Genomic DNA, 25864 nt, shown 5'->3' on the forward strand with positions numbered 1-25864 from the left:
CCTATTACTCTTTTGGTCCAGCCAGCATCAGATAGATGGCCTACACATAGAGACAGCGGGGCTCTGTTTCACCCGCTCGGATGCTTTTTCTGGTGATATGCATTCAGCCTCTTGTGAATTTAAGGAAAATTATGAAACACCTTTTTTTTGTGAGGCCTGGCTTCCCTTGAAAATCAAAACAACTGGGAACTCTGAACTGGGAAATCTCCGACTTTAGTGAGTTACAGGCAACTGGGAACTCTGGAGAGAAAAAAACGAGCTCCGACTGGAAAAAATCGTTTTGAACGGCCATCAACTTCGGAAATCCCAAGCGGAAACTAGGGCATCTTTCTATAGCTCCGACTTTCCGCCCTGAAGATTACCAACATCATGGTTTGACCTCGTTTTTTCCCGAGTTGTCTTGAAAGCAGCATCAAAGTAGGCGGTGCAAGTCGAAGGTTCTGGAAGTTCATCGCCAGGACGAGAGGGAGGGGTCTAAGTAAAAATAATAATAATAATTTCTCTCTACAGACGTCTATTGTAACAGGTAGCTAATCGCAATATAATGGTGTTTTCTTTCTGCAAAAAAAGTAGTGTTCCTAATTGGTAACAAACTACTAGCTTAAGCTACTACTATCACTCTCAGTAGGTCGGGGATTGCTAGCCAGCTAACGTTAGGCTAGCTAGCTATCAAACCTAGGTAAGTTACCTAGCTAGCTAACTTAATGTTATATTGGATACTGGAAACTAGCTAGATTGGTATCTTGTCCTTTAAGCGTTTTGTAAAATAATGTAGCTTGCCAGCGTTCGCTAACGTTAATGTAGCTAACGCTCGACGCTAGTTAACGCTTCTAGAGTATTGGCAAAGACAGTAACGTTACAGTATGAAGATTGGCAGAAACTGCTTCTCCAATACGAGAGATCACCTCCTAGCCCTTGATCACGACACAGTTCCAGTCCATTACTACTAGCCCTTGATTATGACACAGTTCCAATAAACATACAAGAGTAATTGGAAGAATGCGTCTTCTGTACAGGGATGTTTTATTAAGCCCCAATGCCCTTTCTGAACGTTAACAGGCATCGCTTGCGGTACGGTTTTGGAAGCATGAGGATTTTGTATTTGATATCAGAGAGAAATAATAGCGCTTTTGTTTACGGACACAAGTCAGTGGACTACCTGTTCTAATTTCTTAGCTATCTTCGTCTCTGAACACCTAACGTGTTACCTGTGAGTAAACTGAAGACAAACGCCACATTTAAAAAAAACTGTATTTATTTAACCTTTAATTTAACTAGGCAAGTCAGTTAAGAACAACATCTTATTTACAATGACGGCCAATTGTGCGCCGCCCTATGGGACTCCCAATCACGGCTGGGTGTGATACGGACTGGATTCGAACCAATGACCGTTGTGACGCCTCTTGCACTGAGATGCAGTGCCTTAGACCGATATGCCTCTCGGGGCCCCAAATGTGTCACTGAAAATACTGTCCTCTGCAATTGTGTTAAAAGTGTACAGTAATTGTTTTTAGCATTTGTGAAATTATTTTGTTAATATGAAAGTAAAGCTATTTATATTTCTAGAAGCATACCGCAATTGAGAATCGATTCACGTTTAAATGGCATATTTGGCTGTTTTGGCTGAAAGCCAATTCGCCCTTTAAACAGAACATTTAAGATCCTTTATTTAATAGTAGTGCTAGGCTCCTTTAGTCCAATATTGGGCTACCATAGCTGTATGGATCTGTGCATAACTGATACAGTAAGTGTATCTCTTTATTTCAAGATTATTTCTTGCTGATGAAAGTCATATGTTTTGAAAGCCGTTTCCCAAGGGATGATTATGGAGGTTCAAACACAGCGTCAGGATTGTAGTAGTTCACATGAACCAGTCCTGGGCGAAGCTGACGACTGAAAACTGTAGGGAAACATCAAATGTTTGTGTTAAAAAAAGAGTCATGTTAAAATCACATTGCACATTTAGCAAAGACCGAATGCATTTTAAACTTCACACACAGTAATATTTTTGTTTGACAATACAATTATTTGATCGATAGGAGAGGGGGGAATATACTTGTTGTGCTTTGAAAAGCGCAAGACAGCATTAAAGGTAAAAGGGGAAAAAATAAAGACGGCACTTCTATTTTACACCATAGCCTGCCAAATTTGCAAGATAATTTGTCCCATTTTGATTTCGGCACAAATGAATGTGGCATGGTCTTGCCCCTGGATTTTTTTCAGCATAGTCTCAATGGAGAGGTCAGTGTTTTGACTAGCCATGTGCACTTACATGCCTGCTAGAGGTAGTGGCAGGTGGACGAGCAATAAACACTTTTGTAGGACGGATGAGGGTGGAATGTGAAGCTAACCGAAGCTGATTAGCTTTAGAAAACCCTGAGTAGATCTAGCTTGCTTTGTAGGACACCCCTCTGACCTGTCTCACAAGCGTTCTCAGAAGTCTCACCATGTTGCGCTTCTGGGTTCAGAAACTCTTGTGGTATTGGTTAGATCAGATGTTAAGAGCTAACCCCTCATGTTGAAATACATGTTGCTATTCACCAACTTTGGTTTCTATTGTCAAATTGCTGTGGTGGGGGAGGAAGTTGTCATACCAAGAAGTGGTTTCAAATGCAAATAATGTCATTAGTTCTGAGCGATTAACCATTTTTTCTTTTTTTTTAGCAACTAATTGTCTAAGTTCGGTTCAATTATTTGATTTCCATTTTGTTTTGTTTTTCTGTGAGAGTGCAATCTGCAGTTTTTCTTGATCAGATCAAGCCCAAACTGTGCAATGTTTCCAACAGGCCAATATTCTACATAGTTTAGAACAGAGCAGGTGGTAATTAACTGCAATGAACATAACCAATTGCGCGCCTACTTGTCCGGTAAGAGACGGAGAGAAGAGACAAGAACGCACGATCGAAAGGGATAGAGATTGATAGTTGGTATTCAGCAGTCGTAAAAGTATGCCATATTTACTTTGACCTACTAAATAGTGATTTCATAAGACTGCGTCAGACCCCCCCCTCCCCATTTTTTTTTCTTCTATCGAAAACGTTATTTCTTTGTAATCGAGCCATAACTGAACCGACCTCAAAGTACATGGCCCGGCACTATATGTCATACAGGAAGAGAAACGGACACTTGTGTTAACAGCATTTTCCCCCCTCTGCAGTCTGCAACAAACAACAATGGTGAAGGAAACCGGCTTTTATGAAATGTTGGGTGTTAAGCCCAATGCCACTCCAGATGAGCTGAAAAAGGCTTATCGTAAGCTGGCCTTGAAGTACCACCCTGACAAGAACCCTACGGAGGGGGAGAAAGTGAGTGGATGTATTCAGAAAACCACTTTGCATCCACCATAGTCACAGAGTAAATTTTTCCATACCACCTTTAACTTTTCTGAGCTGTGTATGTGTTATAAACAATGTCAGACTGCTTCTGTGAATAGGTTCTGATTTATTACCAGTGGTTGAGTGGAGAAAAGTTATGCATGCCAGTGTAGCGGTATTAAGAACTTACAGTAAACTCACTCCACAGCTAGCTTGAAATGTCGCAGACTATCCAATTGGTAAATTTTATATAGCTCAAACGGTTTGCACATTATCGAGCGGGTGGTCACGTGTGTTGGCAAGGTAAAGGAGGCAAGTTCAGGGAGGCCGCTATATGCTAATCCAGCACACTGATACCAGTTGTGCAAGGTTAATTTATGAGATGAATATGGAAAATACATACATTGTTTCTACAGTTCTGTGAGACATTAATATTTTTGAGTACTAGTTGAGATTTCTATTAGTAGTTTGTGCTCTGAGAATTGATAATTCCGTTTTTTCTTCCCAGTTTAAGCAGATCTCTCAGGCATATGAAGTGCTATCGGACTCCCAGAAGAGAGAGGTGTACGACCGGGGTGGGGAGAAAGCCATAAAAGGAGGGGGCAGTGGCGGGGGTTTTGGATCCCCCATGGACATCTTTGACATGTTCTTTGGAGGAGGTGGCCGAATGCACCGGGAGAGGAGAGGTAAAACAAAATAGGACAGAATAGTACAGAGACAAATATTACCTTCCACAGAAGTCAGACTCCAAATTCTGGCCTTTGGTTTTCTGTGGTTCTTCTTAACATCTCTAAAGCTAATGGTTTGCCCCAATGTGCTCTCCAAACCTAGGAAAGAATGTTGTTCATCAGCTCACTGTCTCTTTGGAAGACCTCTTCAATGGCGCCACGAGGAAACTTGCTGTCCAGAAGAATGTTATTTGCGAGCGATGTGAAGGTGCTACATTACTACACATGTTACATTGTTGGTTAACCTAGGTCTTGATCAGTCCCTTATTAAAAGGATGAAAATGACCAGTGTAGTGACCCTAAAGTCATCGGATTCAATAGCCCTGTGTGATCGTGCATGGATTGGATGTCATTCTACTTTGTTGTAGTGATTTAAGGTTTTTACAAGCTCACATTATAAACAATTGACTGTTAGAGGGAGGTAAATGCCTCTGCTAGGATAAAACATTTCCAAGATCATCGTCATACGATGCCCAAACTGTATTGCTTGGTTCCATTGTTTTTGTTGCTCTGATATAAAATGCATACATTTAAAACGCATACATGCATGCATAGTAAAATGTGATGTAATAATAGAGTCATTGCTGCAAACAACCGGGGTGATATGGACTGACATGGCTGTGTTTTGGGGTAGGTCGCGGGGGAAGGAAGGGCGCGGTGGAGATGTGCATGTCCTGTCGGGGCACGGGCATTCAGGTGCGCCTCCACCAGCTGGGCCCGGGCATGGTGCAGCAGGTGTCCACTGTGTGTGGGGGCTGCCAGGGCCAGCGCATCAGCCACAAGGACCGCTGCAAGGCCTGCAGTGGACGCAAGATCCTGCGGCAGAAGAAGATCCTGGAGGTCCACATTGATAAAGGTGAGGCGGTTGATTCGTTGTTGTCCATCAAGAGAAGCCTTTCCACAGCTTACAATTTACATATACTTATTTCAATGTATTTTCTGTTTAGCAATGGGGGGGGTTAAGCATGTTGACACGGGATGCACCATGGCCCTGGGCCCTGTTGACATCGTTAGTTGACAGACCAAGCTACCTGTGGATGGGAATGCTAGCAGAGCGACTGCCAATTTTCCAGGTAAAATTGTGAAGATTTTCTTACTCCATTTTGAGGATGTAGGAGGTTTTAGATGTTTGTCCATTTAACCAGAGTTTTTGATGTCTGTTATGTGATACAACCTACATTTCTTCACTTCTGGTCCTGGAGAGCTACATGGCTAATACACCTGATTCATGAAGTCAAAATCTTGATTATTAGTTGGATCAGTATTTCTAGCCCTGGGCAGAGACAAAGGCATGCAACACACTGCAGTCTTCTAGGACCAGGAATGAAGAGCATTGTGATAAGATGACATAGGGAGTGACATATCAGTGCCTGATTTACCCCATACAGGGCCAACGAAAACATACTGTGTGTTGGCTCACATATTTCCTTTTCACATTGTCCTTTCCAAAACGTTTCCAGGATGTGTGGCGGATCCTTAGCCAGGCCAGCCCCGTACAGCTCAGTTTGACCCTATAGTGTAGAATGGCAGTCAATTGACAAAATGCTGGCTACATATCAACTTGGGTACAAAACATTAGGAACACCTTCCTAATATTGAGTTGTACCCCTTTTGCTCTCAGAACAGCCTTGAGGTGTCGAAAGGGGATGCTGGTCCGTGTTGACTTCCCACAGTTGACAGTTTGGGTGGATGTCCTTTGGGTGGTGGATCATTCTTGATACACACGAAAACACACACGAAAAACCCAGCAGTATTGCAGTTATTGACACACTTAAACTGGTGCACCTGGCGTACCCCGTCCAAAACCACTTAAATCTTTTGTTTTGCCTATTCACCTTTTGAATGGCAAACACACACACAATACATGTCTCGATTGTCTCAATGCTTAAAAAATCCTTCTTAAACCTGTCTCATCCCCTTCATCTACACTGATTTGAAGTGGATTTAACAGGTGACGACATTTGGAAAGTATTCAGACCCCTTGACTTTTTTTCACATTTTGTTACGTTACAGCCTTATTCTAAAATGTATTAAATTAAAATGTTTCCTCAATCTACAAATAATACCCCACAATGACAAAGCGAAAACATGTTTTTAGAAAGGTTTGTAAATGTATTTAAAAAAATAAACAAAACCTTTATTTACACAAGTATTCAGACCCTTTCTATGTGACTCAATTGAGCTCAGGTGCATCCTGTTTCCATTGATCATCCTTGATGTTTCTGCAACTTGATTGGAGTCCATCTGTGGTAAATTCAATTGATTAGACATGATTTGGAAAGGCACACACCTGTCTATATAAGGTCCCACAGTTGACCGTGCATGTCAGACAAAACCAAACCATGTGGTCGAAGGAATTGTCTGCAGAGCTCCGAGACAGGATTGTGTCGAGGCACAAATCTGGGGAAGGGTGCCAAAAAATGTCTGCAGCATTGAAGGTCCCCAAGAACACAGAGGCCTCCATCATATCTTAAATGGAAGAAGTTTGGAACCACCAAGACTCTTCCTAGAGCTGGCCGCCAGGCAAAACTGAGCAATTGGGGGAGACCTCCCTTGGTCAGGGAGGTGTCCAAGAACCCCACTCTGACAAAGCTCCAGAGTTTCTCTGTGGAGATGGGAGAACCTTCCTGGAAGGACAACCCTTTCTGCAGCACTGCCAATCAGGCCTTTATGGTAGAGAGGCCAGACGGAAGCCGCTCCTTGGTAATGCAATGTTCCCCATCCAACATGACAGAGCTTGAGGATCTGCATAGAAGAATGGGAGAAACTCTCCAAATGCAGATGTGCCAAGCTTGTAGCGTCATACCCAAAAAGACTTGTCTGTAATCGCTGCTAAAGGTTCTTCAACAAAGTACTGTGTAAAGGGTCTGAATACTTATGTAAATGTGATATTTCTATTTTTTTTTATATACATTCCCAAAAATGTAAACTGTTTTTGCTTTGGGGAATTGTGTGTTGGGGGAAAAAACTATTTAATTCATTTTAGAAAAAGACTAATGTAACAAAATGTGGAAAAGGTCAAGGGTTCTGAATACTTTCCGAATGCACTGTACGTTCACACACAGCTTAAAGGGTCACTTTTTAACCTCCCTTTTCATTTTTCTCCAGCACCATATCAGTGTCTACATACAGGTAACTGCCAAAATATAGGAAACACTTGAGTAAATGAGGGATTCAAAGTGTAAGCAGGTGCTTCCACGGGGTGTGGTTCCTGAGTTAGACAATTAAAGCATCCCATCATGCTTAGGGTCATGTATAAAAATGCCCAGTTGCACATTATTTTGCCTACCATGGCTAGCAAAGAACTGTGATTTTAAAATACGGTTCTCAGAGGAGCATAGGGGGTTTAAAGTGTGTCAGTCACCAGATCTCAATCCAATTGAACACTTATTGGAGATTCTGGAGCGGTGCTTGAGACGGCGTTACCACCACCATCAACAAATTATGGAATATCTTATGAAAGAATGGTCTGGAACTGTCCCTCCAATAGAGTTCCAGTCACTTGTAGAAGCTAGGCCAAGGTACATTGAAGCTGTTCTGGCGGTTCGGGTGGCCCAACGTCCTATTAAGACACTATGTTTGCGTTTTCTTTTATTTTGGTAGTTACCTGTATGTGAAAATGGTGTTTCTATGATCTGTAGTTAAAAAGTAAAAATAAATGTTTCTATAACATTGCAGGGTTTGATTAAAAGTCATTCAAATGTTAATTTTCAAAACCTGCAACAAGTTTCTAGCCAGAAGGAGGGTCTTTTCTTGCTCCCCACGAACCTGTTTGAAAATCAATGTTAACTTTTGATGTCATCGGTAGAACTAACTTTTTTTTCTACAAAATGTAGAAATGTGACGTTTTCACATGTAGACACTGATATTGTGCTGGAAATAATCAAAAGGGGTGGAATTGCCCTTTTTAAGAAAGCTCATCCAGCAAGTTCACTTAGTGTATCCTTGAGTTGTGATACTAAAACCTTTTGTGAATTTATCCAATGGATAGCCATAGTGACATCCCTATACTGAAGCAAACTGTAGTGTGTACTGTGAATTCTGTTGTGGTTGGTTGTCCCCCTACTCTTTGGCTCTATGGCGCTGGTTGTTCAAGGCAACAGTCAGGACTTTTTCACATATGAATTTGGTACCCTGGAGCATTTTTGAGAATTCAACTAAAGGTTTGCTTTGACAATAATGGAAATTTACAGATTCCGGATATCATTTCTGTAACTAAGTTTCATGCGACAAGCACTACTGCATTACAGGGCCAGGTTTGGTTAGCACTTCCACATCTGCTTTATAGTGTGGATCTGGTTACCAAACGCTCCAGGATCCAAATCATCTAGGGATATGTGGAAGTGCCCTAAATGTTTCAAGGCATGGTTGCGTGTCAACGGTGTTTACCAGATAATTCTGATCAGTCTTCTCTTAATGCAGTTAAATATGGGCCAGTTGAGTTAAATAAATCCTACATTTTTGTTGCAGGTATGAAGGATGGACAGAAGCTAGTTTTCCATGGGGAGGGAGATCAGGAGCCAGAACTAGAGCCTGGTGACATCATCATTGTCCTGGATCAGAGAGTCCATCCTGTCTTCACCAGGTAAAATATGAAACTTCTCATGCTAGTCCTTACTCACTACCAGCCTCAACCCTATGTCTATTATCACATTGTCTAATTGGACCAACAAATGTGTTTGTGCACAAATTTGGCAGTTCCATTGTTCTACTCAATACTTTTTATATTCTTCAGTATTGTATTGGTCTGTATTCTGTACTAGCCTATAGAACTCTTTCTGTGTTTGCAAACATTGCCGCATGAGGGGGATTCGCGGAAGTTGGTGGCAGAACAAGGGGGAGTTCTTATAGAATGCCAGCAAAAAAGCCTCTATTTACATGTTGCTTATGAGTGCATTTCACATTACTCTTGGATTATAATAGGATTTACTTAAACACGTCAACCAGTAAAATGGCTCTCTGGCTAGCTTTTGCTTCAGCCTATATCAATGAGGGTTGGCATTCTAGCTAACAACTGTGGATTAAAGTTATTTAGCAAAAATCACAACCAAATATAATCTTAGCAACTGTTCAAGCAAGGATCCAAACATCATTGTAAGCGCATTTGAACCCCAAAAAGATATTTTGTTTTGCAGTAATAAAAACATAAATCTAGGCTGTTGAATGGGCACAGATGGCGATGGCTTTCTTAATGCTCCAAGAGTCGCACGCATCTGTGTGACGTCAGTGTGTCGTGTACTGGAAAAAAGGTCTATGCATCCAGGCATGTAGCAAAATGAAAATTTGGCCAATTCAACAACAACAAAAAATCCCAATTGAGAGCCAATCAGTTCTTGAATTTCACTTCCTGAATTGAAATGCAATCGATCGCAGCCCTATTGACTGTGCTCTATTTTCCAGGCAAGGGGAAAATCTGACCATGACTATGGAGCTGCAGCTGGTGGAGGCCCTGTGTGGTTTCCAGAAGCCTGTTCAAACTCTGGACAACCGAAGCCTCCTCATCACCTGCCACCCAGGTACACTTCCTAGATTATTTCACTTAACAGAAACTGGGCAATTATTTTTTATAAATATGCATTTTATTTTTTGGTTGATCGTATTGCACGTTATACCGGTGCCATCGTAATATAACGGTACCAAAACGTCATGATACTTATACCAACATCACCTGCTTGTCTCTGTCCACTCTTCCTGCGCATCTCTATTCCTCCATCAGTTTAAGAATATATATAATTTAATGGCGAGCGGGGACGCAGACCCTGATGACTCTTCTGTTACATTGGAGCAGAGCGAGCAAAGTTGATACATTGGAGCATTTTATTGCCTGGTATAATCAAGAGCACAGGCCAGTCTAAGTATACTATGCAATATCAAGTTTGCGGTCATGCATTTGGGTAGAATTTCACAACCGTGTTGCGGGATGTTTCAAACTAATCCTGGGTCGTTAATTATTGGTTTGATAACAAACAACGTTCTGTCAAGTTACCTACCTAGCTAACAACATGCTCACTTTACAGTAAGTCTAGGCAAATTCCCTAGGTGTAGGAAAAAAGGAAAAGACTCTGCTACTCATGAGATGTGCTTCAAAGGTAGGATTCATATAGGCCTAATGTAAGCCTAAACTATATATAAAAATATATATATTTCTGGTGCTCATTAACCTCAAATGTAAATAAATGGAATCCCCAAAAGTAATTATTTATCATGAAAGGGCCATAAACAATAACTAGTAATGCTGCATACTCCAAAAAAAGGTTCAAATCTAACCTTTCAGGTAAAAAATTGCTATAAATTGCTTAGGTGTAGTCACTTGAGAACACAAGCTCAAGTACAGTACAAATGATAAAAGTATGAAAATATGAAATATTTCGACAACTCTATGAATAAGGCTTGAAATTACTTACATTTTTTCTAAATATAGTATATTCAATTCATAAAACGACCAACTATAAGATTTCTCCTTCCTTACAACTGTAAAATACGTATTTGTATATTTAGTGTTAGTGTGCATATTTTCTAAAGGTCTCTCTTGATCAAAATGTCTGCCCCCATCGCTGTGAACATCTCTCAGAGCTCTTGCTTCCTGAACTCGCCTTTCATCTCATATTAATCTTGTCTCTGAGTGTTTTTTGTTTAAAATCTGAAGTATTTTTGATTACTGACTATAAATCTCTCTGAATGTGCTACAGCGATGAAACCACTCTCTCCTGTGTTATGATGTAAGGATTTCAGGCATATGGTGTTAGTGTTTAATGTTGTTAGTGGCTGTAAGTCGCTCTGGATAAGAGCGTCTGCTAAATTACTTAAATGTAAATGTAATGTGACATAGAGTTCAGCCAGGAGTTGATGGACAGTCTGAAGAGCGAATGAAATGGTAGGAGGGACATCCCAGCTTCAAGTGATGTCAGATTTCACATCCTGCTTCACACAGGCAAGAGACATACTCCTTCCTGTGTCCTTAAGAACGCTCAATGCAAGCCATTTCGATCTATGGTGTCCACAGATCGATTTAAATGAAAATGTTGGTCAGAACCGGTACCAGAACCACACAGGTCCCCTAAACTGGGGACTTTACATCTTAAATTATGTTTGGTGCCTAATGTTTTTAAAGTAGGGAGCGCTTGGGGGAGAGAGGGAAATGGAGGGAGGGAGAGTGTTAACTGAAGAGTAAAGGTTTCATGCAGTGTTTTCCCCTTACTGCCACAATGACATTATAATGGCACCGGAGGGGATGGCTGACGTTTTACGGGCCTCTAACCAACTGTGTTATTTTTTTCCCCCCGCATTGTTTAACTTATTTTTCACAAAGTTTCTGCTACCGTCTCTCATGACCGAAAAGAGCTTTTGGACATCAGAACGGCGATTACTCACCTTGTACCTGACAAAGTTATTTGCGTGAAGAAAAGGTGTAGATACAGAGGGAGAAGGTTGGGATGCCTTGTTAGGATTCGTAGGCGAGTGAGTAAATCCCTATTACCATCGGTTCTATTGGCTTACGTGCAACATCATTGGAGAAAAAAACTTGAGGATCTACGGTTGAGACTGTCCTACCAGTGGGACATTAACTGCAATATCGAGGCTGGACGACGACACGGTAATATAGAGCTGGCTGGATTTTCCGTGCATCGGCATCTGGTAAGACGAGTGGTGGGGTGTGTGTCTATTTGTCAACAACAGCAGGTGCGCAATGTCTCATATTAAAGAAGTCTCAAGGTATTGCTCGCCTTAGGTAGAGTACCTCACGATAAGCTGTAGACCTTATCTACCAAGAGTTCTCATCTATATTATCCGTAGCCACAAACCAATGCTGTATATAAGGCCATAAGAAAACAGGAAAATGTTCATCCAGAAGCTGCCCTCCTAGTGGCCGGGGACTTTATTGCAAAACTTAAATCTTTTTTACCTCATTTCTACCAGCATTTCACGTGCAAACAGAAGGAAACATGCACCTTTACTCCACACACAGAGATGCATACAAAGCTCTCCTTTGGCCTCCATATGGCAAATCTGACCATAATTCGATCCTCCTGATTCCTGCTTACAAGCAAAAACTAAAGCAGGAACTGCCAGTGACTCGCTCAATACGGAAGTGGTCTGATGATGTGGATGCTACTCTACAGGACTGTTTTGCTTGCACAAGACTGCAGTACAGTTCCGTGATTCATCCAATGGCATTGAGGAGTATACCACCTCAGTCACCGGCTTCATCAATAAGTGCATTGATGATGTCGTCCCCACAGTGACCATATGTACAGTCGTGGGCAAAAGTTTTGAGAATGACACAAATAGAAATTTTCACAAAGTCTGCTGCCTCAGTTTGTATGATGGCAATTTGCATATACTCCAGAATGTTATGACGAGTGATCAGATGAATTGCAATTAATTGCCATGAAAATGAACTGAATCAAAAAAAAAAATTTCCACTGCATTTCAGCCCTGCCACAAAAGGACCAGCTGACATCATGTCAGTGATTATCTCGTTAACACAGGTGTGAGTGTTGACGAGGACAATGCTGGAGATCACTCTGTCATGCTGATTGAGTTCGAATAACAGACTGGAAGCTTCAAAAGGAGGTTGGTGCTTGGAATCATTGTTCTTCCTCTGTCAATCATGGTTACCTGCACGGAAACACGTGCCGTCATCATTGCTTTGCACAAAAAGGGCTTCACAGGCAAGGATATTGCTGCCAGTAAGATTGCACCTAAATCAACCATTTATCAGATCATCAAGAACTTCAAGGAGAGAGGTTAAATTGTTGTGAAGAAGGCTTCAGGGCGCCCATGAAAGTCCAGCAAGTGCCAGGACCGTCTCCTAAAGTTGATTCAGCTGCGGGATCGGGGCACTACCAGTACAGAGCTTGCTCAGTGATGGCAGCAGGCAGGTGTGAGTGCAGCAAAGAAGCCACTTCTCTCGGGAAAAACTTCAGGGACAGACTGATATTCTGCAAAAGGTACAGCGTTTGGACTACTGAGGACTGGGGTAAAGTCATTTTCTCTGATGAATCCCCTTTACGATGGTTTGGGGCATCCGGAAAAAAGTTTGTCCGGAGAAGACCAGGTGAGCGCTACCATCAGTCCTGTGTCATGCCAACAGTAAAGCATCCTGAGACCATTCATGTGTGGGGTTGCTTCTCAGCCAAGGGAGTGGGCTCACTCACAATTTTGCCTAAGAACACATCCATGAATAAAGAATGGTGCCAACACATCCTCCGAGAGCAACTATTCCCAACCATACAGGAACAGTTTGGTGATGAACAATGCCTTTTCCAGCATGATGGTGCACCTTGCCCTAAGGCAAAAGTGATAACTAAGTGGCTTGGGGAACAAAACATCGATATTTTGGGTCCATGGCCAGGAAACTCCCCCAGACCTTAATATCATTGAGAACTTCAAATCAAATTTATTTATATAGCCCTTCGTACATCAGCTGATATCTCAAAGTGCTGTACAGAAACCCAGCCTAAAACCCCAAACAGCAAGCAATGCAGGTGTAGAAGCACGGTGGCTAGGAAAAACTCCCTAGAAAGGCCAAAACCTAGGAAGAAACCTAGAGAGGAACCAGGCTATGTGGGGTGGCCAGTCCTCTTCTGGCTGTGCCGGGTGGAGATTATAACAGAACATGGCCAAAATGTTCAAATGTTCATAAATGACCAGCACGGTCAATAATAATAAGGTAGAACAGTTGAAACTGGAGCAGCAGCACGGCCAGGTGGACTGGGGACAGCAAGGAGTCATCATGTCAGGTAGTCCTGGGGCATGGTCCTAGGGCTCAGGTCCTCCGAGAGAGAGAGAGAGAAAGAAGGAGAGAATTAGAGAACGCACACTTAGATTCACACAGGACACCGAATAGGACAGGAGAAGTACTCCAGATATAACAAACTGACCCTAGCCCCCCGACACATAAAGTACTGCAGCATAAATACTGGAGGCTGAGACACTGTGGACCCATCCAAGGACACCCCCGGACAGGGCCAAACAGGAAGGATATAACCTCACCCACTTTGCCAAAGCACAGCCCCCACGCCACTAGAGGGATATCTTCAACCTCCAACTTACCATCCTGAGACAAGGCTGAGTATAGCCCACAAAGATCTCCGCCATGGCACAACCCAAGGGGGGGCGCCAACCCAGACAGGATGACCACATCAGTGAATCAACCCACTCAGGTGACGCACCCCTTCCAGGGACAGCATGAGAGAGCCCCAGTAAGCCAGTGACTCAGCCCCTGTAATAGGGTTAGAGGCAGAGAATCCCAGTGGAAAGAGGGGAACCGGCCAGGCAGAGACAGCAAGGGCGGTTCGTTGCTCCAGAGCCTTTCCGTTCACCTTCCCACTCCTGGGCCAGACTACACTCAATCATATGACCCACTGAAGAGATGAGTCTTCAGTAAAGACTTAAAGGTTGAGACAGAGTTTGCGTCTCTGACATGGGTAGGCAGACCGTTCCATAAAAATTGAGCTCTATAGGAGAAAGCCCTGCCTCCAGCTGTTTGCTTAGAAATTCTAGGGACAATTATGGTCATTCCTCAAGAAGCGGGTGGACAAACGAAAACTGACAAATTCTGACGAACTCCAAGCATTGATTATGCAAGAATGGGCTGCCATCAGTCAGGATGTGGCCCAGAAGTTAATTGACAGCATGCCAGGGCGGATTGCAGAGGTCTTGAAAAAGAAGGGTCAACACTGCAAATATTGACTCTTTGCATCAACTTAATGTAATTGTCAATAAAAGCCTTTGACATCTTAAAAAATGCTTGTAATTATAAGATGGCGTAGCAGTGCAGACGTGTTTTGTTCGTCCTCTCGTGTACTTTGTATTTTTTGGTATATATTTCAATTTTATTTTCAATCTCTTCTCCATTTTAGTTCATTTATACCTTCCAGTAACCTGCCTCACCCAATGTGATACGGAACCGCTATTATGTCATTTTAAGACCTTATAGCAGGAACCACAGCCATCAGAAGCTAACCAGCTAATTAGCTACAAGCTATTTAGTCATTGTTAGCCACTGCTAGCGGCCTTTACCTTCTGCACAAGTACCAGCCCTTTAAAAAATATATATATATATTTAGCCTGGATAATACTCGCCAGCCAACCAGTATCGGACTGTCTCTCCAATATAACGCCGGATTCCTGCCGTAATGCCTGGACTATTCTCCTGATCTTCACAGCTAGCTAGCACCCACCGAGTTACCCAGTACCGAAGCTATCCCTGAGGCCCACCTCCCGGCCTACTCAGTTGTTCACCCGGGCTCTACCCAAACACGGCTAGAACACACTACTCCACCGGATCCTTGCCGTAAGCTCTGGACCGTGGCACCGGATCACCCCTGCTATCGAGCAGAAGCTATTACCAGTTAGCCGTGAGCCAGGCGCATCTCTTGGACAGAACTAAATTACTACAATACCTCTTTCGCCACCTGGCTTGGATCGTTAGTACCGCCACGACAGGTCTGCCGACGAATAATCCATCCGCTGTGCCTTCAACCAGCCTCCGTCGGAGCAGACACTTCTACTAGCCCCGGGCTACTAACTTTAAACGCTGCGTCACCCGCGTGCTAGCGTAGTAACGACTACTCCGCCGCCTCCCTGTTCCATCTATTGCTGCCCCCTGGACCCTATGATCACTTGGCTACATAGCTGATGCACGCTGGACTGTCCATTATTCACAGTACTCCATTCTGTTTATATATTTATTTACTTTTATTTATTTTTTATCTGCCGGCGCCAGCGGCGAACTCAGGCTCTGTGTGTAGTTAACCGACCCTCTGCCCATTCATCGCCATTTTACCTGTTGTTGTTTTAGCTGATTAGCTGTTGTTGTTGTCTTAGCTAGCTCTCCAAATCAACACCTGTGATTACTTTATGCCTCGCTGTATGTCTCTCATATGTCAATATGTCTTGTATACTGTTGTTTAGGTTAGTTATCATTGTTTTAGTTTACAATGGAGCCCCCAGTTCCACTCATTATACCTTTGATACCTCCTTTGTCCCACCTCCCACACATGCGTTGACCTCACCCATTATAACCAGCTTATCCAGAGATACAACCTCTCTTATCATCACTCAGTGCCTGGGCTTACCCCCACTGTACCCGCACCCCACCATACCCATGTCTGCACATTTTGCCCTGAATCTATTCTACCACGCCCAGAAATCTGCTCCTTTTATTCTTTGTCCCCAACGCTCTAGGCGACCAGTTTTGATAGCCTTTAGCCGTACCCTCATCCTACTCCTTCTGTTACTCGGGTGATGTGGAGGTAAACCCAGACCCAGGGTGTCCCCAGGCACCCTCATTTATTGACTTCTGTGATCGAAAAAGCATTGGTTTGGTTTCATGCATGTCAACATCAGAAGCCTCCTTCCTAAGCTTGTTTTACTCACTGCTTTAGCACACTCCGCCAACCCTGATGTCCTTGCCGTGTCTGAATCCTGGCTTAGGAAGGCCAACAACAATTCTGAGATTTCCATACCCAGCTACAACATTTTCCATCAAGATAGAACTGCCAAAAGGGGAGGAGTTGCAATCTACTGTAGAGAGAGCCTGCAAAGTTCTGTCATACTTTCCAGGTCTATACCCAAACAGTTTGAACTTCGAATTAAAAAATGTACCTCTCCAGATATAAGTCTCTCACTGTTGCCGTCGGCTATCGACCCCTCCCCTCCGCTCCCACGACCCCTCCCCTCCGCTCCCAGCTGTGCCCTGAACACCATTTGTGAATTGATCGCCACCCCATCTAGCTTCAGAGTTCGTTCTGTTAGGTGACCTAAACTGGGATATGCTTAACACCCCGGCAGTCCTACAATCTAAGCTAGATGCTCTCTATCTCACACAAATCATCAAGGAATAGACCTCCGCTGTTTTCAATCAGGATCTCAGCAATCACTGCCTCATTGCCTGTATCCGCTATGGGTCCGCTGTCAAACGCTCCCAAAAACACTTCTGTGAGTAGGCCTTTCTAATCGACGTGGCCCGGGTATCCTGGAAGGATATTGACCTCATCCCGTCAGTTGAGGATGCCTGGTCATTCTTTAAAAGTAATTTCCTCACCATCTTAGATAAGCATGCCCCGTTCAAAAAGAAATGCAAAACTAAGAACAGATATAGCCCTTGGTTCACTCCAGACCTGACTGCCCATGACCAGCACCAAAACATCCTGTGGCGGACTGCCATAGCATCGAATAGTCCCCACGATATTCATGGAAGTCAGGAACCAATACACACAGTCTGTCAGGAAAGCAAAGGCTAGCTTTTTCAAGCAGAAATTTGCATCCTGTAGCTCTAACTCCAAAAAGTTCTGGGAAACTGTAAAGTCCATGGAGAACAAGAGCACCTCCTCCCAGCTGCCCACTGGACTGAGGCTAGGTAACATGGTCACCACTGATAAATCCATGATAATCGAACATTTCAATAAGCATTTCTCAACGGCTGGCCATGCCTCCCTCCTGGCTACTCAAACCCCGGCCAACAGCTTCCCCCCGCAGCTACTCGCCAAAGCCTCCCCAGATTCTCCTTCACTCATATCCAGACAGCAGATGTTCTGAAAGAGCTGCAAAACCTGGATCAGTACAAATCAGCTGGGCTAGACAATCTGGACCCTCTCTTTCTAAAACTATCCGCCGCCATTATTGCAACCCCTATTACCAGCCTGTTCAACCTCTCTTTCGTATCGTCCGAGATCCCTAAAGATTGGAAAGCTGCCGCGGTCATCCCCCTCTTCAAAGGGGGTGACACCCTAGACCCACACTGTTACAGACCTATATCCATCCTTCCCTGCCTATCTAAAGTCTTCGAAAACCAAGTTAATAAACAGATCACTGACCATTTCAAATCCCACCGTACCTTCTCCGCTGTGCAATCTGGCTTCCGAGCTGGTCATGGGTGCACCTCAGCCACTCTCAAGGTACTAAACGATATCATAACCGCCATCGATAAAAGACAGTACTGTGCAGCCGTCTTCATCGACCTGGCCAAGGCTTTCGACTCTGTCAATCACCGTATTCTTATCGGCAGACTCAATAGCCTTGGTTTTTCTGATGACTGCCTCACCTGGTTCACCAACTACTTTGCAGACAGAGTTCAGTGTGTCAAATCGGAGGGCATGTTGTCCGGTCCTCTGGCAGTCTCTATGGGGGTGCCACAGGGTTCAATTATCAGGCTGACTCTTTTCTCTGTATATATCAATGATGTCGCTCTTGCTGCAGGCGATTCCCTGATCCACCTCTACGCAGATGACACCATTCTGTATACTTCTGGCCCTTCCTTGGACACTGTGCTAACTAACCTCCAAACGAGCTTCAATGCCATACAACACTCCTTCCGTGGCCTCCAACTGCTCTTTAACGCTAGTAAAACCAAATGTATGCTTTTCAACCATTCGCTGCCCGCACCCGCCCACCCGACTAGCATCGCCACCTTGGACGGTTCCGACCTAGAATATGTGGACAACTATAAATACCTAGGTGTCTGGCTAGACTGTAAACTCTCCTTCCAGACTCATATTAAACATCTCTAATCCAAAATCGAATCTAGAATCGGCTTTCTATTTCGCAACAAAGCCTCCTTCACTCACGCCGCCAAACTTAACCTAGTAAAACGGACTATTCTACCGATCCTCGACTTTGGCGATGTCCTCTACAAAATAGCTTCCAACACTCTGCATCCAGTTTGCTGAGCAGTCTATCACACTGCCATCCGTTTTGTTACCAAATCACCTTATACCACCCACCACTGCGACCTGTATGCTCTAGTCGGCTGGCCCTCGCTACATATTCGTCGCCAGACCCACTGGCTCCAGGTCATCTATAGGTCTATGCTAGGTAAAGCTCCGCCCACCCGTAGCACACATTCCAGCAGGTATATCTCACTGATCATCCCCAAAGCCAACACCTCATTTTGCCGCCTTTCCTTCCAGTTCTCTGCTGCTTGTGACTGGAACGAATTGCAAAAATCGCTGAAGTTGGAGACTTCATCGACTATCTGAGCAGCTAACCGATCACTGCAGCTGTATTATAGCCCACCCAATCTACCTACCTCATCCCCATACTGTTTTTATTTTATTTACTTTTCACACCAGTATCTCTACTTGCACATCATCATCTGCTCATTTATCACTCCAGTGTTAATCTGCTAAATTGTAATTATTTGCTCCTATGGCCTATTTATTGCCAACCTCCTCATGCCTTTTGCACACACTGTATATAGACTTTATTTTCTCTACTGTGTCATTGACTTGTTTGTGTTATTGGCTTGTTTATTGTTTACTCCATGTGTAACTCTGTGTTGTTGTCTGTGTCACACTGCTTTGCTTTATCTTGGCCAGGTCGCAGTTGCAAATGAGAACTTGTTCTCAACTAGCCTACCTTGTTAAATAAAGATGAAATAAAATATAAATTAAAAATACTTCAGTATTCCATAGTAACATCTGACAAAAAATATCTAAAGACACTGAAGCAGCAGACTTTTAAAATTAATATTTGTTTCATTCTCAAAACTTTTGGCCACGACTTGTCACGGTAGGGGATTTTGCTATAGGACCGTTAAGGTACCCCCTGTCGAGAGTGATACAAGTCGTCTCACTCAAGTTCTTATGTCACCCGGCTAACAGGTGACTCACAGGCCCGCCGGACTGGCCTGGTTATGTATCCTGCACTTTTATTCTGAGATTAGCCTTATGTGGTGCCGTTAGGCGTGTTTCGGGATCTTAGATAATATCAATCAGACCTCTTCCCTGTGGTACCTTTACCAGCCATCTTTAGTTCTCAAAGAGTAGACTCTTCAACTCGCCATTGCTCTATAGGGTTCCCAATCACTCTAGAGAAACAATTTACAATTTAATTCCTACACCCGTCGGTTAATACTGCTTGAATATTAATATAGAGTAACTTTGCTTTTTACAATATAAATGAGTTGGCTGTCCAATCCTTTAAATTGTCTTTTGTGTAGAAACTAGACTTGTTCCCCTAGAACGGCAGTGTCAGAGGCGTTCTCTCCCCTAGGGTTTTGGGTCTAGTTTCTACTTTTTACTCAATGTTTGCAAGTCACACAGTTCTACACGTTATTACAGTTTCTTCTTTGTCCTTAATTTATAACATCAACAATCATCAAAACACTTACTACTATTAATGCCTTTATATATGTATTACAACAAGCGGTTAATTACCTTCGCGCAGGTTGACCTGGTTGGTCCCCAAAGAGTATGTTCTTCCACTCACAATTCCTCCAGAGGCTTATCCAATCACTTAGTATCTGTTTCTCCTACTAAGTTTGTACCGATTTACTGATTAGTGAAGAGAACGGTTCGAGACAACAACAAAAATTATAACGCCACTGTTGCTATTCATCCACTTCGATTAGGAGGTGGATGTATTCAGCACGGGGAGTGTGGAGAGTAGTTGTCTCAGTATGTCTCGTTCAGAAATCAGAAGTCAAGAGATACAAATGTTCTAGAGTATGAAAGTCAAATAGTTTCATCCCCGCCTGGTATGGCAACTGCTCGGCGTCCGTAAGGCGCTTCAGAGGGTAGTGCGTACAGACCAATACATCACTGGGGACAAGGTTCCTGTCATCCAGGACCTATATACGAGGCGGGGTCAGAGTAATGACCAAAGAATTATCAAAGACTCCAGTTACCCAAGTCGGACTGTTCTCTCTGCTACCGCATGGCAAGCTGTACCAGAGCACCAAGTCTAGGTCCAAAAGGCTTAACAGCTTATACCCCCAAACTATAAGATTGCTGAACAATTAAACAATTAACCTGAATCATTTACATTGGCCACCCCTTGTTTTACACTATTGCTACTCGCTGTTTATTATCTATGCATAGGCACTTTACCCCTACCCACATGTACAAACTACCGCGACTAACCTGTACCTCTGCACATTGACTCAGAACCGGTACCCCCTGTATATAGCCTCGTTACTGATATGTCATTTTATTGTTTATTTATTTTCTGTTTTATTTAGTAAATATTTGTTTGAACTATTTCTTGAACTGCATAATATTAGATTTTATTTGACATGCACATCATTATGCATGTACAGTATATTCCTTCCTCCCATTGCTCCAGACAGATTAGATAATCAGACACTCTACGCAGAATTCTATTATGCAGTGAACAGTGTGAAGTCAATTCCTTATGTGTTGTATTGATTAGAAGTGTGAATATCAGTGACAGGGTTTTTGGGTAGCGCATAATGTTTAGAAAATGGGAACAAGTGTCCGGGGGGGCGAACAGGATGCTAGGCCACTCAACTGTTTTCCCAATGGTATCGCTATACTACTTACTCGGTTTAGTAAAATGTTGGTATTGTGACCGCACCAGTTGATAGTTTCTATTTTATAAATAGTTTCTATCTCATTTTTACCTTTGCAGGGGAATTGATCAAACCTGGCGACAAGAAGTGTGTCCTGAATGAGGGGATGCCCATACACCGCCGGCCGTTTGAAAAGGGACGCCTCATTATCCTCTTTTCGGTAAAACACACACACCATTCAGGACTTGATACTGTAGATGTTGAACTATTTAGTATTTATTCTGAACAAAATATAAACATAACATGTAAAGTGTTGGTCCCATGTTTCATGAGCTGAAATAAAAGTTCCCAGAAATGTTCCATACACACACAGCTTGTTTCTCACAAATTTTGTGCACAAATTTGTTTACATTCCTGTTAGTGAACATTTCTCCTTTGCCATGATAATCTATCCACCTGACAAGTGTGGCATATCAAGAAGCATGATCTTTACACAGGTGCACCATGTGCTGGGGACATTATAAGCCCACTAAAATATGCAGTTGTCACCACACAATGCCACAGATGTCTCAAGTTTTGAGGGAGTGTGCAATTGGCATGGTGACTGCAGGAATGTCCACCAAAGCTGTTGCCGGAGAATTGAATGTTAATTTCTCTACCATAAGCCACCTCCAAAGTCATATTAGAGAATGTGGCAGTACTTCTAACTGGCCTTCACAACCGCAGGTGTAACCACTCCAGCCCAGGACCTTCACATGCGGGATTGTCTGAGACCAGCCATCCGGACAGCTGATGAAACTGGGTTTGCACAACTGAAGAATTTCTGCACAAACTGTCAGAGACTGTCTCAGGGAAGCTCATCCGCATGCTCATCATCCTCACCAGTGTGTGTATATAAACTCAGCAAAAAAAGAAACGTCCTCTCACTGTCAACTGCGTTTATTTTCAGCAAACTTAACATGTGTAAATATTTGTATGAACATAACAAGCTTCAACAACTGAGACATAAACTGAACAATTTCCACAGATATGTGACTAACATAAATAGAATAATGTGTCCCTGAACAAACGGGGGGTCAAAATCAAAAGTAACAGTCAGTATCTGGTGTGGCCACCAGCTGCATTAAATCTCCTCCTCGTGGACTGCACCAGATAAGCCAGTTCTTGCTTTGAAATGTTACCCTACTCTTCCACCAAGGCACCTGCTAGTTCCCAGACATTTCTGGGGGGAATGGCACTAGCCTTCACCCTTCGATCCAACAGGTCCCAGAGGTGCTCAATGGGATTGAGATCCGGGCTCTAAACTGGCCATGGCAGAACACTGACATTTCTGTCACGCACAGAACGAGCAGTATGGCTGGTGGCATTGTCATGTTGGAGTGTCATGTCAGGATGAGCCTGCAGGAAGGGTACCACATGAGGCAGGAGGATGTCTTCCTTGTAACGCACAGAGTTGAGATTGCCTGTATGACAACAAGCTCAGTCCGATGATGCTGTGACACACCGCCCCAGACCATGACGGACCCTCCACCTCCAAATCGATCCTGCTCCAGAGTACAGGCCTTGATGTGACGCTCATTCGTTCAACTATAAACGCAAATCCGACCATCGCCCCTGGTGAGACAAAACCGCGACTCGTCAGTGAGGAGCACTTTTTGCCAGTCCTGTCTGGTCAAGCGGCGGTGGGTTTGTGCCCATAGGCGACGTTGTTGCCGGTGAGGACCTGCCTTGCAACAGGCCTACATGCCCTCTGTCCAGCCTCTCTCAGCCTATTGCGGACAGTCTGAGCATTGATGGAGGGATTGTGCATTCCTGGTGTAACTCGGGCAGTTGTTGTTGCCATCCTGTACCTGTCCCGCAGGTGTGATGTTCAGATGTACCGATCCTGTACAGATGTTGCTACACGTGGTCTGCCCATGCAAGGACGATCAGCTGTCCGTCCTGTCTCCCTGTAGCGCTATTTTAGGCATCTCACAGTAAGGACATTGTAATTTATTGCCCTGGCCACATCTGCAGTCCTCATGCCTCCTTGCAGCATGCCTAAGGCACTTTCACGCTGATGAGCAGGGACCCTGGGCATCTTTCTTTTGGTGTTTTTCAGAGTCAGGAGAAAGGCCTCTTTTAGTGTCCTAAGTTTTCATAACTGTGACCTTAATTGCCTACTGTCTGTAAGCTGTGTCTTCATTAATTGTTTATGGTTCATTGAACAAGCATGGGAAACAGTGCTTAAATCTGTGAAGTTATTTGGATTTTTACGAGTTATCTTTGACGTTCTTTGGACGTATCTTTTTTGCTGAGTTTATATTGGGTTATCTTATTGAAATGGCGTCCTAATTAAGCTGTGACACCCACAGGATGGCGCACAATTGGCCCAGCGCCGTCCAGGGTTGGGGAGGGTTTGGCCGGTGGGCTTTCCTTGGCTCATCGTGCTCTAGCCACTCCTTGTGATGGGCGCCTGCGATCTGACTCCGCTCGGTCGCAGTCGAATGGTGTTTCCTCTAACACATTGGTGTGGATGACATTCGGATCAAGCAAGCAGTGTGATAAGAAGTAGGCGGCCAGGCGGGACATGTTTCGGAGGACGCATGACTCGACCTTCGCTTCTCCCGAGCCCATTGAGAACTTGCAGAGATGAGCCAAGGGACCAAATTTGGGGAGAACACAGGGTCTGGACAATACTGGGATTGGAGACCCAGATGGTGGTTTTTATATATATTAATTCACTCCCTCAGTTTTAAACTGCCACAGACAGTATTGTTGTTTTATTAAACCACTGGAAAACTACTGGCCAGTGGCCATTTTGTCATAGCACTTTTATTTTGATCATGTAATTGACACTATAAAGTCTGCACTTTGTAACCTGTGTAACTCGGGCTGTGTTTTGCGTTGCTTTGTGAATGTTTCAGTTGGTTCTTAATTTCATGACATTTAAAGAAAAAGTTATGGTGTAGAAATTAAAACCATTTTCCTTTTTTGTTTTTGTTTTTTACAAAGGTGGTATTCCCCACAGCCAACTTCCTCCCCAAGCACAAGCTGAAGGAGCTAGAGCACTACCTTCCTTCCAAGAGTGAGGCGGAGCAGCCCGAGAGTATGGACGACGACCTCTACATCTACGCCGACCTGGAAGACTGTGACCCGGCCAGAGTAAGACGCAGTCAATACCACTACATGGTGGAGGATGACTACCCGTCTGCTGGTGGGGTCCAGTGCCAGACCTCATAAGACCCCCTCACCTCACTCCAACCTCTAACCCCAGGCCCCTCCGGAAACGTGCACAATCTGCATCTTTAATTTTTTATTCTCTTAACTTACAATGCTAACTGTGGTGCTGAAGCGGTCCTTTGGGCCCGATACCTGGATCTACGTTCCAATGCGACTTGGCTGCCTTTTAGTTGGATCGTGTGCCTGAGTGGATGAAATACAATTCTGGTTAAATCCCTTAGATTGAGATTTTGGAAGCGCTATGGATGCTGTCACTGACTTTTTTTTAAAGTGTTTGTATATTAGCAGGTTTTGAACACCCGCTGTCTTGGCTTTTTTTTGCTTCCAAAGGTCACGAAATAAGATAGTTTGAAGCTATAATTCATGTTGCCTAATTGAATCCTCGCAGTGAAGAACCATATAGGCCTTTGTGCATATTGGTCCATTTTAGAATAATGAAATGTTTTTGTATTCTACATTAGCATAGTTGAAAGATACTTGCCAAATATTACACTATTTTGTTTATATTCATTTTTAATAATGATGTAATGATGCATGTTCATCTCCATTTCATAAAATGCACATTGGCCTTGTGGTTCTTCATCTGAATCATCCTATCTTCTGTAGTATGGCATACTTCTTTATGTTCAACTGACGATGGAAAAAGTTATTTACCCCATTTGTACGATCTAGAGTTTTCTAATCGGTTTAATTCTACCACTCTTCATGGGAATTAGTCAAACTGTAAATAAACTTTCAATAGGCCTCAAGATGTTCTGCTATTGGTATCTATGTGCTGTGACTGTCACAATTATTTTAAGTGTCTTGGGTGTAAACGTAATGGCTAGTCTTCTACTGCCAAGTTGAAAGTATTCCATCCTTGAAGTCTCATACCTTTTACCTCAGTAAATGGCAGAGGTGGGACTGTTTTACAAGTCAAGTAAGTCTCAAGTCTTAGCACTCAAGTCCCAAGTCAAGTCTGAAGTAAAAACCGACAAGTCAAGTTTCGAGTCCTAAAGAAGTCTATGTGTAACGAGTAAGTTAGTATATACAAATCATGAATGCTTTTCCATGGAAATACATGGGTAGCCATGAGAAGGACATCAATATAACAAAATATTGTAGTGCTTTCCCTCTCCAGATTTAATCTAGGCACCTAAAACAATCCTGCCATACATTTATTAAAAGGTACATCAAAACAACTGCTACTGAACTTTGAGTAGGCCTACAATTTGAACACTGGCCTGAATGTCAGAGAAATACAGATTCCAAAGATTGGAGATAAATCCTGAACATGGAGACTACGTTTCATTTTTTCCTCTTTATCTCCGCGCCCTATGATGCATTGCATTTGCAAAAGACCA

General features: G+C 43.4%; 1 protein-coding gene across 3 annotated transcripts; it reads left to right on the forward strand.

Annotated features, from left to right (window-relative positions):
* Positions 1-381: 381 nt before the first annotated feature.
* LOC115145820 (dnaJ homolog subfamily A member 1-like) lies at positions 382-25270 on the forward strand. 3 transcript variants are annotated; one of them, XM_029687367.2, is made up of 9 exons: positions 382-478; positions 3158-3305; positions 3823-4000; positions 4146-4250; positions 4677-4898; positions 8513-8627; positions 9443-9558; positions 21419-21519; positions 24294-25270. In XM_029687367.2, exons 2-9 carry the CDS (start codon positions 3174-3176, stop codon positions 24519-24521), a joined length of 1197 nt encoding a protein of 398 aa, XP_029543227.1. In that variant the 5' UTR covers positions 382-478; positions 3158-3173; the 3' UTR covers positions 24522-25270. The 3 variants fall into 3 exon arrangements, with proteins under 3 accessions (XP_029543227.1, XP_029543225.1, XP_029543226.1); XM_029687365.2 differs by having other exon boundaries at positions 412-526; XM_029687366.2 differs by lacking the exon at positions 382-478 and adding an exon at positions 533-679.
* The last annotated feature ends 594 nt before the right edge of the window (positions 25271-25864 follow it).

Source organism: Oncorhynchus nerka, linkage group LG18 (genome assembly GCF_034236695.1).
Source record: "Oncorhynchus nerka isolate Pitt River linkage group LG18, Oner_Uvic_2.0, whole genome shotgun sequence".
Classification (NCBI taxonomy): Eukaryota; Metazoa; Chordata; class Actinopteri; order Salmoniformes; family Salmonidae; genus Oncorhynchus; species Oncorhynchus nerka.